Source organism: Cicer arietinum, chromosome 5, assembly GCF_000331145.2.
Source record: "Cicer arietinum cultivar CDC Frontier isolate Library 1 chromosome 5, Cicar.CDCFrontier_v2.0, whole genome shotgun sequence".
NCBI lineage: Eukaryota > Viridiplantae > Streptophyta > Magnoliopsida > Fabales > Fabaceae > Cicer > Cicer arietinum.
The window spans coordinates 62,008,673-62,022,162 of record NC_021164.2 but is presented as its reverse complement, the minus strand read 5'-3'; the positions used below and the strand labels follow the sequence as shown (position 1 = coordinate 62,022,162).

The window sequence follows — 13,490 nt, the reverse complement described above, 5'->3', positions numbered from 1 at the left end:
AATTTTAGAAACAATAGAGTTTATAATAAAGAGGGAAGAAATATATTTAAAAAGTTTAAATTTAGATATTTATTTCGTCAAAAAAAAAAATCTCAACCCGAGCCAATTTGCCAATATTTATTTTGCGGTCAGCTAAAATTCCGGTTACCCGAAACAAACCTTAATGGACACAGACCTGCCCGTTGCCCGTAACCCTAGCCAAGTATTACAAAGTTACAAGACGCCGCGGCAGGAATTGTTAACCCTAGTTTACAAGAAGACCTGTGGCCTCTCTATAAAACCCACCGTTTTCTATTCAACTTTGTATACCCAACTATTTGTTTTACTTAGATCTATTAGATTGTGTCTCTCCTCTGCTATTTTGTGTTTGATTTATTTTATGTTTTCTTCATCATGATTTGTGTTCTTCTACAGTTGCAAAATTCCATCCGTATGCGACTCACATTTTGGGCACCACGGCCATCTTTTGCACAAATCGATTGTTAGTTTTTAAGTACCGTTTGTGTGCTTTAATCTGCTTCTATAAAGAGGTTTATGTGATTGGTTTTTTCCATGTTTCCATTAACCTCTTTCATTCTGAAAGCGTACATTCCACCATTATTTTACTGAATGGTTTTCTGATTGATTTATTCAATGTTGTATTATTGTTATTTTGTCGTACATTAATGATAAGAAGTGAGAAATAACCCTGTGAGGAGGATCTCCCAAATATTGATAGGAAGTGCCGTATGACACTCTAAACAGCAGCTCCGTTTCAAATTATGGTCTCATCTGTTGAGTTCATTCTTTTTATTTGGAGCTGTGTGTGAGATTTGAAACGGGTAGCTGAGGGTTTATTCTTCTAAATCTTCAAATCAAATTCTCATATTTTTTATGTTTTTTTATTTGGTTCGATGCCACGTCTCTGGTAGCTAATATAAGCTCTGACCAAAGATGCTATGATTGGACCCATATCAATTTCTTTCGCATTCTGATAGGAATCTGCTGGTCCTATATACTATGATTTTGCAGAGCCGTTTTGTGCGATTACATTCTATTTAAATCTATATAATTGTTATTCATGATTTTTTATGTTTGCTGTTTTGGTGTTAATGAAGCCGTTGATGACACACTTGATTGGAATTACCGTCTGAATAATTATAATCTTTGATGTAAATTTCTTGGCTGTGGTACTGAGGCTTCAAATTACTCTTTTTTCACCCACTTTTTGATAAAACTTATTTGAGTTTGGACTTATTGAAACTAATAGCAGTCATATGTATTCTCTCTTTATATTCTCATTGAAAGATCCTTAAACTATCGTGAAAGGTTTAGCTTTGTAACATCTCTATATTTTGTTTTGAAAGATTCAAAGCATATTGTTTTTCAGCTCTGAAATTCAGTTCCATTGGTTTTAAGATGCAGACACCATCCAAAATCTTAGTCAATGATTCAATTTTCCCCTTTCGTGCTTATTTGTTCCAATCTCATGTAGTAGCTGTGATTCAACATTGTGTCGTTGTGATTTTATTTTCTCTAACAACTCGACCTTTTTATCGTAGTTTTGTAAAATAATAGTTGTATTGTTAGCCCATAATTTGGAAGCCTAAATTGTCATCCCATTATTCCAACCCTTATTCATTCACAACCCACTTGTTACTGCTGCTCTCATCAGTCAATTCCATATCCTATTTATCCTTTTTCTAGTTTAATTTTTTTAAATTCGGTCTGATGCCACGTCTCTGGTAGCTATAAGCTCTGACCAAAGATGCTATGATTGGACCAAAATCAAGAGTGCTTGTCATTTATTTCATATCCTGATAGGAATCTGCGTATCCAATAACAATGATTTTGCAGTGCCGATTTTTGTGATTACATTTCTGTGTATTATGAATTTTTATCTTTCTATATTGTATTGATGAAGCTGATGATGACACAACTGATTGGAATTACCGTCTGAATAATTATTCTTTGATGTAAATTTCTTGGCTGTGGTACTGAGGCTTCGAATTAACCATTTTCATTGCTTTTTAAATCTTAATATTATTTATTCATTTTATTATTATTGTAATAGTAATAAGAATTTCATATTTTGTAGATTTATTATAGGTGATTGATGTATGTCTTTGAGGTGTATAGTAGTCAGGTATTCTCTTATGATAATATTGCTATCATAGCAGTATGGATAAATTGAATGTTGTAATCTATTTTTGATAGATTATAAGTGTTGAGCTTCATTTTGCTGCATATTTTTGACAGCCACTTTGTTGTAAATTGTTTCTGTTAGTCTAGAGTTCCTGCGGTCATGATAATGGGATGTTGGAGGTATTCAGACAATCAAAACATAGAGGAAGAATATATAGCATAAGGATTGATTTATGGAAAACATAACTCGATATTTTATAGTAAATCAAACACATCTTCCACTGTTTGGAATGTCATGTGCTTCAAGAATTTTATAGTAAATTCCTCAAATTTTCTATATTGTTTGGTTAAAGCTTGAATATATACACATTATTATTCAATATTTCATTTATGTTATATATAGAAACTAAAACGAAAAAGAAATGAACCTGTAAAAGAAATCTAGACATTTATGCTCTATTAGCCATAAAAACAAGAAATAAACCTAAGACAAGTTTACAGGAAGTATAACCGCTCTAATCAAATACATTGTTAGAAATCTAACTCAAGCCATAAATTAGTGGTAACCATTAAAGCTAATCCTTAAGACCATTCAACAGTCTAAATTCTGAAGGGAAAAAATGTAAATTAAAATCACCTGGCGCGGGTTTGGTTTCATGCATGTTTGGTAACATAAAACCAAAATATATCCCCTAAAATTAGTACAAAATGTCTCTTGTATTATCTCACAACTAACAAATAATTGAAAATTATAATAAATAGATTATAAGTTTAGTTTGTATGTAATGTAAAGTTTTATTTTTATATTATCCAATGAAATAAAATGATAATTGATCTTCTACTCAGATAATAAAATGGTTAGAAATGAAGATATCAATCAAAATGAAGTATGAAAAACAACGCAATAATTACGTATTTCAAAGTAAAATATATAAATTTAGGATTTTAGTCGTTATTTTCTTTTTTTGAATTGACTCCTTCTTGAGGTCGTAATTCAATTGTTGAATTTTCTTTAACATTCAATACAATGTCCCGTATTAAGGATGCCACCAATTTTTTTTCTTTCTATTTTATTAATTGAAAAATAATTATATAATTATTTTTTATTAAAAATAATTATAATATTTTAAAAAAATATTATTAATAAAAATGTATTAAATTGAAAAATAAAAAATATACGGTTGTTTAGATATGTCTAAACAAACAACTTGTTATATTATTTTAACAACTTTATCGTATCTTGTATAAACATTTAAATTATTTTAACAACTTGCTTGTATATACATTTAAATTATTTTACCAACTTGTTTATATTTTGTAGATAAACTTAAATTATTTTAACAACTCTATATTATGTTTTGCAACATATAAATGAGTAACTTAATTATATTTTGTTTACAACTTCCTCTTATTTTTTTCCGGATCTAATAAATAAAAATTAATTATTGTTATTATTAAAAAAGAATGTGATTTTCTCTCTAATGTGATTTGGTAAAAAATTAAAATATTAATGTGGATGAATATATGTGCCAAAATAAACCAAGTAATATATATTCAATTTATCAATCACTCACAAATTATTTTTTTTTGCGGCTAAATCAATTTATAATTTGATTAATTTAAAAATTACTAAAATGATAAATTTCGTAAATCACATTTACTAATAAATTTTCTTTTGATACTATGTTGATGGTATGAAGTTATTACATACTCTCTCATTCTATTGTAATTTTTACTACTTACAACTTCATGAGGTGGTAATCCCATCGCTGAATATATGTTTTTTTTTTAATATTTAATAGAATGTCTCATATTGGGGATGCAACTATGTAATTACTTGAATTTTTTTTTCTTTTTATTTTACTAATTGGAAAATCATTTATTTAATAAATTAAAAATAATTACAATATTTAAAAAAACAAAATATTATTACTAAAATATATTAAATTAAAAAAGAAAAAATATACGGTTGAATAGACATGTCTAAACAAACAACGTGTTATATTATTTTAATAACTTTATTATATCTTATATATAAATTTAAATTATTTTAACAACTTCATTATATCTTGTATATAAATATAAATTATTTTAACAACTCTATCATGTTTTGCAACAAATAAATTAGTAACTTAATTATATTTTGTTTACAACTTCCTCCTATTTTTCCTCTGGATATAATAAATAAAAATTAATAATAAAAATTTATTATTATTATTATTATTAAAAAAAATGATTTTCTCATCATATGTGATTTGGTAAAAAATTAAAATATTGATGTGGTTGAATATATGTGCCAAAACAAACAAGATAATACATATTCAATTTATCAATCACTCACATATCATCTTCTTTTGCGGCTAAATCAATTTGTGATTTGGTTAATTGATTAATTCAAAAATTGCTAAAATTAATTTTCCCTTTAAATGTAAATTGGTAAATTGATTTATTTACAAATTGATTTAGCAACACAAAAAGTGATTTGTGAGTGATTGGTAAATTGAATCTTTGCTAAGTTTCTTGTTTGGGAACATATATTCAATAACGTTAATTTTGATGTATTTTTTTTCTTCAAATTAATGTATTTTTTTTTCTTGTTATTAATATATTTTACTTTTTTTTTTAATTATGATTATTATTAGTATTCTTATTTTTATTAATTAGATAAAAAAATAGGCTTAATTGCAGTTTTAATTTTGAATCACGAAAATAGTTCATTCATTTTATTGCTCTTTAGTTTTGCTCTCCAATCAGAATTTTGATCCAAAATTTGATCATTTTTTAAGCTAGTCACAACATTTATGATCATAAATTTCAAATACAATTGTTAAGATATGATATGACTTAAATAAACGTAAAAAAATAACATTTCACTAAAATTTAGATCAAAATTCTTTTTAAATACCAAAACTGAGTAGAAATAAAACGAGAAAACTATTTTCGTTATTCAACTAAAATATAGAGAATAAAAATACAATTAAGTCAAAAAAATAGGATAAAATTGTAAAAAAAATATAATTAAATTACTAATTTATCAACAAAATAAAAAAATATTAATAAAATAATTTAAATTTAACTACAAAATAGGTTGAAGTTGTTAAAATAATATCACTTTAGACCCATATATTCAAAAAATTTAGAAACATCCACTTTTACGATTTACATTGAAGAACTACTTTTTATATTGAATCACTATTTTGAGTGTCACTTCACTTGACAAGTCTTTGTTGCGAGAAGCTAAGGCAGTCTTCTTCATCCTTATAACGATTAATTAATAATTAACCCCATCTTATTAATAATAGTCTAAGGGGAATCAGAACTCACAAGAATAATTTCGAATCTGAAATGGCATATGCGGCACTGATTACTAACGAGTTATGAGCGAGCAAGGGTTAACGTTCACGTGCTTGCTTCGTTTTGAACTACTATTTACTACTACTTCCAATTTTCCCTCCTTCGCAGATAACCTAACCGAATTGCAACTCTGCGCTTTTTTCACATCTAGGGTTTGTTAAATTCATGGCTTCCCCTGCTCGTTTTGACGATGTAAGTATTGTTAACATCTCTCGCTATTTCCTTCTACGATTCTCTTTGACCTTAATTTTGACTCTGCTGAATGTAGGATTTTGATTTCGGAGGCGAATTTGGCGGAAGGCGTTCAGGTTTTTTATTTTGTTACTGAACGGTGTTTTTTTCTTCAAATTTGTTGGTTTATTTGTTAATTTTATTTGATTGATTTTTTGTTCGGAAACACAGGTAATAAGAGACCATCTCTGGATTATGACGATGAAGATTATGATAACGATCCTTTTGCACCGAAGAAGGTAAATGCTTACTTGAATTTCTTATGCGATGCATGCATTTTAGCGTATGATATTCTCTCTTTCCTTGACTGTGTTGGATCAATAGCTCTGGGTGAAGTGTTTGAATTAAGGTTAATGAAGCAACTTGTAAGATGTTAACGTGTTCTTGCAGTAATTCAATTTCAACTTGAACCTTTTTTGTGTGACTACGATCATGGTTGAGCTTTGGAGTCTTACATGCTTTATATTTGTTGTGCATAAAATTCAAGTATATTAATGATTAGTTATGCCAGTTTGTTTGGGGATGTTTATTTGTTGATGGATTAAGCCATGGAAGTTGGCATGAGTGGATGGGTTGCTCTGTTGATTAGTAATCATATTCTTAGCATAGTCAAAACATTGAAATAGGAATTTATTTAGGGAGTACATCTACTCGAGCTCGTGAGAGCTCACATAGGTCCTATTGTCGGTTATATTTCTCTTTAACTAACTGAACTTCCCTTGTAACTAAACTGTCATTTTAGCAATTCATAATTCAGCTCAATAAACAAATTCAGTTTCAGTTTCTCTTAGGTTCCTTACAACTATTTGTGATGCAGGCTAAATCTAAAGTGGAAGAAACTGCCTCGGGTGTAACAACGGGAATGATTTTGTCACTTCGCGAGAGGTATTTCTCAGTATAGCTAGTGTGAACCATATTGTACTGTGTGTGTCTAGATTGGAGTACAATATTTGGGCCTAATTTTACTTTGTAACCATGTTTTTTTGCAGCCTTCAGGAATGTAAGGATCAGCTTGCAACATGCCAAGTACGTTTTCCTCGTGAGAATTCACATTGTTTTCTTCTTTATGTTGGTCTGCCTGTCTCCTTTTCATTTTGTTTTCCAGTTGTATAATCATATTTATGTGAAAGAATTTGAACTTTTGTTACTGAAGGAAGTGTTTTTAAGTTATAAACAATGCGATATGATTTAACTCTTGGACTCTGATGAGTGGGTTCACGCTGAAAAGGCTTCAATTTTCATGTATAATTTTTGGATTGTAATGATTTTGGGCAGAGCTGTCTTGCATCCTTCCCTCATTCCTACTGCCGACCCTAATCAGTTAGAACTATGGGTTGTTTTGTTGCAGTCGATTGTCATCATATATATAGTTTTGTTTCACGTTTTTTCCTTGCTTAGAAGATCTGATCAGATAACTGCATTTCCAGAATGAGCTTGAGGCTGCAAAGTCTGAGATTCAGAGTTGGCATTCTTCACTTCAAAATGAGCCTGTTGTACGTACTGGGGATACTCCAGGTTTGTTTGTACTGTGTCTTTTGCAAGCAGTATATACTGCATACCTGTTTTAATTGTTCAAGATTTCTCTCTTTTTACAATAAATTTCTGTATTTTAAATGTACACCTGAACTGTTATTTAATCTTTCCTCTTTCTAGAGCCAAAAATGTTGATTATTTATCTTCAGGCCCTGAAATCATCTGAAGAGTCTTTGAGAGACCAGGTTTTGTTTCTAGAATCCTTTTTTCATCAAAATATTTCATCATCCATGGACAAAGTTTTGTTGACTCTATAATTTTTCCATTGGTTATCAGCTTGAAAAAGCAAAGAAAAAAGAAGCTGCCTTCATTGTAACATTTGCAAAACGGGAACAAGAGATAGCAGAGTTGAAAGTAATATTCTTAACACAATATTCGTGTTTGTTTTAGCAATTAGCTTGATTGTGTGTATGTTTTTCTTTTTGGCATCCAGCTGAGCCACTTGAATATGTCCCTTTGTTTCCTTTCAAAAAGTATAGTATGAACGAAGTAAGAATTAAAGTGAAGTGGAACTTTCTTAGTCTCTCATTTACATCTGACAACAAAGAGCACCGAGTTATTTAGTTTTGAGGTTTTACAATAGTGTTTAATAATTCTCAACAACGTGTCCTTTACTTAATTGATGGCTGGCTTTTAATGATACGAAGATATCAGAATGTTTCTAAAACCCTAATCCTTTCAAAATGGTGTTGGCTGCTAAAGCTCCAGATTTGATATACTTTCTATCTACTATTACTGTTGTTCTTATTATTTTTTCATTTGGTCATGTCTGTCTGAAATTTTCAGTCTGCTGTGCGGGATCTGAAAGTACAACTTAAGCCTCCATCAATGCAGGTATGCTTATAACATGTTTAGTGTACTATAGAAGTAGACTTAAATTTGCTCACTAATGGTTTTTCTTTATGCATTTACTTTTGAACCCAGTTGATTTTACAGCTTCTTTTTAGCAATGTAATATCCTAAGGTAAAATGCATGCATTGCACAACCAATTCGGGTAAACATTTATATTGAGAATTGATGAACGGTTTACACAGACAACATTATACTGAGAATACAATTTTTAGAAAGAATGTTAGTAGAGTATTGTTTTAGGTGGTTTGTACATGTCTGGAGATGACTTGTAGAAGCATCAACAAGGAGAATTGACCCAATAGATGATAGTACAAATGTTAAGATGCAAAGGGAGATTGAAAACTATAAGCCAGGCCATTGAGAGAGATTTAAAGTTTATGGTCTATTTAGGAATTTCTGATCCATGTAGCCGACTCCACATAGTGGGAAAGGGCTTAGTTGTTGTAATTTTTCGCTAAACTTACATAAATTTGATAGTTGTGGCCAAAGGAGGAATGGCATTGAATTTGTTGTTGAAGTGGTTCTGCTTCCCTTACACTATGGTTGTCTGTTCTACTATTCAACTGTGGCATCTTTGTTGGCTGACAGACTTTATCATCAAATTGGCTGTATCTTGCATTCCATTTTGTGTTTTGTTTTTATTTTATTTCAATAATTATCTTTAGAGCGGAAATGTTTTGATGTTGTTTGGGGTGTGCATTTTTCAGGCAAGGAGGCTGTTACTGGATCCGGCTGTTCATGAAGAGTTCACACGTTTGAAGGTGTGCAATTTATAGCTTGATGCTCTCTTTTGTTGAATAAGGTTTGGTGTATCTCTGTCCTTGTCATGGACATACATAGGGCGGTGTAAAAAAATGGATGTCATAACTCATGTTGCACTAGGAAAAGGCAATTCGAGTTGTCCAATCAGGTTATTTCACCTAGTAATAAAGTGAAGAAACATCTCATTAACATGATGAACAGTATTACATAGCAGTAGCGCTCCATCCCACAGTCACCGAGGGTATTTATTGAGATATTTTTTCTTTGGAATTCACATAATGAGATGGAACAAAACCTAACGTAATATAGAAGGGCATAGCCAAGCTCTTTACTTTTATTATGTGACGTAGTCAGTTATTGAAAGTGAGGCAAAGTGGATAAATTTTACGTTTGAGGGTTAATTTGAATGTGTAATTAGGTGTTTTAGATGGCATATTAGAATAGGCAAATGCCTTTAAATTGTAGAAGTGAATCCAGAGTCAGAACCACACATTTTCTGATGCAGTATTGCACATATATGTATTGTCTTGATTTTTTCTTGTGCCTCAAGATAGTTGATTTGATGTTTCCTTAGTTTCATTTATACATCTCAGTCCTCATTTCAACATTTCCTATACACACACACACAAACCCACATTCACACTCCCTTTTAGTAGTTCTTACAAGAGTTCTCATCTTTTTAGAATTTAGTGGAGGAAAAGGACAAAAAAGTAAAGGAGTTGCAAGATAACATTTCTGCTGTAACTTTTACTTCGCAAAGCAAGATGGGGAAGATGCTGATGGCTAAATGTAGAACCCTGCAGGAAGAAAATGAGGAGATTGGAAATCAAGCTTCTGAAGGAAAGGTGCTGTCATCTTATTTGCTTTATGCCTTTAATTCCTTTCATGTGTTATTATAGTAACAGGATGAAATGTTACACTTGCATGCATTTTCACACCAATGGAATTAGAAGCTTAATAATGTGCCCAATGTATTTTTTGGTATTAATTGTTGCAAAATTGATGGTTATATTGTCTTTTATCATTTCTTTTGGTGCAGATACATGAATTAACAATGAAACTTGCATTACAGAAGTCCCAGAATGCACAACTCAGAAGTCAATTTGAAGGTTTTTTTCTGAATGAAATTATTTTCATTATGTTCTGGCTTTTCAACCCTTTTACTCTTGCACCAACACCACAGTAACTGCTGTGTCACCTTTCATATAAGATTGACAAGTGCATTTGTAGTCATGTTAACTTTCACAATAAACATTGTAGAATAATAATGTTATTGTGTGTCCGACTAATAAAACTATTTATTTGAATCATAAAAATATGCTAGAAATGTTGTTATAAATTTGCTTATCTCAGGATGTTCTTAACATGTTAAATGTTTGTTAGGAGTAGGATGGAAGAAGTTGTTGTCCCGTGTTCTATTGTTTATAAAGCTGGAGACTATTGGGGATGAAACATGATTATTATTATTTTTTGACAAGAGACATGAAAGTTGTTTATATGTTTTTGTCTATATGTTGATCTATCTGCTATCTATATTAATATAGCTAGCCACACATGCAGTTTATGTAAACATTTATACTTAACACTGACTCCAGGATTGCAGAAGCATATGGAAGGGCTGACAAATGATGTGGAGAGATCAAATGAAACGGTATTCACTTCTCCCTCTTTCCTATTTTTATATTATATATAGAAGTTGTGATGCATGTTTTGTTTTAAAATGCTTCATTGGGTTCAGTTTATGAATTAATTTGAGAAAAAAGTTGGAAATTTATTATTGTAGGAGGCCTCAGCCATAACATGTAAGGAACTTAACTGTTGCCTTTGGAAAAAGAATTACATTGAGTGAATGAATGTTGATGTGAATTAAATAAATGCTTAATTAGATTAAAGATATGTGTAATAAGTTTTACAAAACTAGTAATATAATTTCCTCTTATATTTTTTAATCTAAAAGATTTAAGAGGATGATATCTTATGTCTTATTTTTAATATCATTGTATTCTTTTTAATTTTCAATAGGATCGTAGAATTTAAGGGTAAAAAGAGTTGCAGTTTTTGAATGGAAACTGTAATTTTAATCTTTGTTTAAACTTTCTATATAACCCAGGAAATGTTTTCTTAGGTCTGTGCAAAATTTACCAGAATTGTAATATACCTAAAATAAATAACAGAATACCCCCACACACACATCAAATAGTGAGTACTCCCTCCAGACTCCAATCATTAAAAACTACCTTCAAAAATTAAAAGAAAATTAGTATTATTTAATTTTGTAATGTAATGTAATAAAAATAATTGTATTCTCTAAACTACCATTCATTAGAATTTGTCTTATAAGAACACAAGGTGATTGAAATCTTAAAATTCTAAATTAATTAAAGTGTATTTGAGGAATGCTATCATTAAGTAGGATAAATTAGTTAAGATTTACTTATAGTATCTTAGATCATCAAAACTATTATGATTTTGATTAAATTTGAGGTGGGACAAATCAGGGATGACAATACAGTCAGCACCCGTGGATACCCTCCCGATTTTGATTTGGGCGGAGAAAACCCGCTTTAATTGGTTATTGGTGCAAGTCTTCTCCGAAATTAAACTTCGGGGACGGGGATGGGTTTGGGAATGTTCGCTCCGCTAGTAATATTATTGCCATTTTTAAATTTTTTATATATAAGTACATATTCAATATACTCTTGTTTTTTCAATATTAAAAATTATAATATTCTCTTTATAGAAAATGTAGGCAGAGAAACCCAAATCCCGTCACGGACGGGGATGGAAACTTAAATTTCGCACCTGATAAGAAACCGATTTTCCCCAACTAGTTGGAGGCAAGAGAGGGGGAGGCAAATCCCGCTCCGCCCCGTTGCCATGTCTAGGACGGAGTGTGAAAATGTAACATCTCAATACTGAAACATAAATCACAAAGGTTTGCTTGGAGAGTGTGATTTGTTGCATCAGTTTACCATGCATGAATGTGTAATAAAAATCTGACATACTAAACACTTTTGAAATTACAATAACTAACCAACAATACTGTGAGAACCCTACTTATGGATTTTACCTGCAGGTTCTTATGTTGCAAGATAAGTTAGAAGAGAAAGATCAGGAGATCCAAAGACTGAAAAATGAGCTCCAACAAAAAAACCTAACGGAGGATGGAAGGAATGATGCAGCAGCTAATAGGAGTGACAGTGATAAAATAGTGACCGAGGAAGATGCAAATTAACTTTGGTTTAATTTTATTTTTTGTAGGAACATTTTTTATTAAGTTTCTACTGGTGGTTGTATATTATATTCAATATTGATTATTCAATTTGATAAACCTCTTTTCTAAGCAACATGGAGTTGTGAAACCAAGTTTATGAGAAATGATTTTGCTACTGGTTTGAATGGAATATAGTACTCATTGCGGATGGTGCTACTTATGACATTTTGTCATTGTTTTTAGTTGGTTGTTTTCTGAAGTAGATAGAAAAAAGTTATAAAAAGCAAAACAAAGTTGTAGACACTATAAATAACTCAGACTCTTAGATGTAATTATTCCCTTAAACCATGACGCCACATTGGTCTGGGGAATGGAGGTTAGTTTCTGTTTGGCGCTGCTGCATAGTCGGCCTTGTTCATTTTGTCAATTTTGTCGAGGCCATCACAAGCCTGCATTGCCAATGTTTCCAACTGGTTGAGGAGATTCCACTATATCTTATGTTGAATCTTATAAAACTTGATGATTGGAGCAAATTTTTAAGTCTTGGCTGATTTGGAACATTTCTAATGAAGATATTGGACAGGTTCAAGTTTATTGGTCCTCTTTCTTTGGAGTGGCTGTCTACGAGATTTGAAAGGATCAGAATAGTCTTGTGTTTTTTTGGGTCTCTTATTTGAATAGTTCTCTTTTTTATAGTGTTCTCAGGCAAGCTCAATCCATCAACAAGGTTAACCTTCATGATAACTCCCATTTGCGTGTTCATAAGAAGGAAGTTGCAGTCTCTTGGTCAAACCTCTTTGAGATTGGTATAAAGTTAACGTGTATGGTTCTTTTCGAACTTCTATTGGTAGTTCATCATGTGGTGGCATTATTCGTGATTCTGAAGGTAGATTCATTAAAGATTTTTATGGTAGAGTTGCCTCTTGTTCTGAATGAGCTCTGGGGACTAAACTTGATATCAAGATATCTAAGCTCCATAACATTACTTCAGTTGTATTTAAATTGGACTATGCTATTGTGGTCAATATGGTTAATTTAAGATCGACATTAAATTTGCATCTTCAACCTCTTCTTTAGGAAGTCATTTTTCTTCTCCAACTTTCAAATTGGAGAATTTCAGTTATTCATACTTTTAGAGAAACTAATCGACATGCTGACTATTTATCCAATTTAGAACATTCAATCCAATCTTTTGTTGGTTTCATGTGAATGAACTTTTCTTTCTTTTAAGTCTTATTTTAGCTGATAATGTAAGGGGTTTATCTACTTTGCTTAATTTCATAATTTAATTTTCTTTTCATAAAAAAAAAATAGTACTTGAATTTGATATTGAGTTGGTAGTTGTGATCCATTACGTTAGGTGCTTGTTCTGCATTTAGGAGCATAACTCCAAGCAGCAAAGGTAATCTATATATATAT

General features: G+C 30.9%; 1 protein-coding gene and 5 non-coding genes across 6 annotated transcripts; all 6 read left to right on the top strand.

Moving 5' to 3' along the window:
* Positions 1-684: 684 nt before the first annotated feature.
* On the top strand, positions 685-834 carry LOC113786812 (small nucleolar RNA Z112). The gene has a single exon (XR_003473126.1). It is a non-coding gene; the product is annotated as a small nucleolar RNA Z112 (small nucleolar RNA).
* A 53-nt stretch (positions 835-887) lies between these two features.
* On the top strand, positions 888-1,034 carry LOC113786829 (small nucleolar RNA snoR2/U65). The gene has a single exon (XR_003473143.1). It is a non-coding gene; the product is annotated as a small nucleolar RNA snoR2/U65 (small nucleolar RNA).
* A 60-nt stretch (positions 1,035-1,094) lies between these two features.
* On the top strand, positions 1,095-1,184 carry LOC113786821 (small nucleolar RNA snoR77Y). The gene has a single exon (XR_003473135.1). It is a non-coding gene; the product is annotated as a small nucleolar RNA snoR77Y (small nucleolar RNA).
* Positions 1,185-1,704: 520 nt separating this feature from the next.
* Positions 1,705-1,859, top strand: LOC113786831 (small nucleolar RNA snoR2/U65). Its single transcript, XR_003473145.1, has one exon. It is a non-coding gene; the product is annotated as a small nucleolar RNA snoR2/U65 (small nucleolar RNA).
* Positions 1,860-1,900: 41 nt separating this feature from the next.
* On the top strand, positions 1,901-1,988 carry LOC113786824 (small nucleolar RNA snoR77Y). Its single transcript, XR_003473138.1, has one exon. It is a non-coding gene; the product is annotated as a small nucleolar RNA snoR77Y (small nucleolar RNA).
* Positions 1,989-5,446: 3,458 nt separating this feature from the next.
* LOC101515348 (FKBP12-interacting protein of 37 kDa-like) lies at positions 5,447-12,204 on the top strand. The gene is made up of 14 exons (XM_004501834.4): positions 5,447-5,670; positions 5,747-5,786; positions 5,881-5,948; positions 6,527-6,594; positions 6,699-6,735; positions 7,137-7,224; positions 7,363-7,427; positions 7,519-7,596; positions 8,029-8,076; positions 8,803-8,856; positions 9,541-9,702; positions 9,897-9,966; positions 10,453-10,508; positions 11,934-12,204. Exons 1-14 carry the CDS (start codon positions 5,644-5,646, stop codon positions 12,090-12,092), a joined length of 1,020 nt encoding a protein of 339 aa, XP_004501891.1. The 5' UTR covers positions 5,447-5,643; the 3' UTR covers positions 12,093-12,204.
* Positions 12,205-13,490: the final 1,286 nt, after the last annotated feature.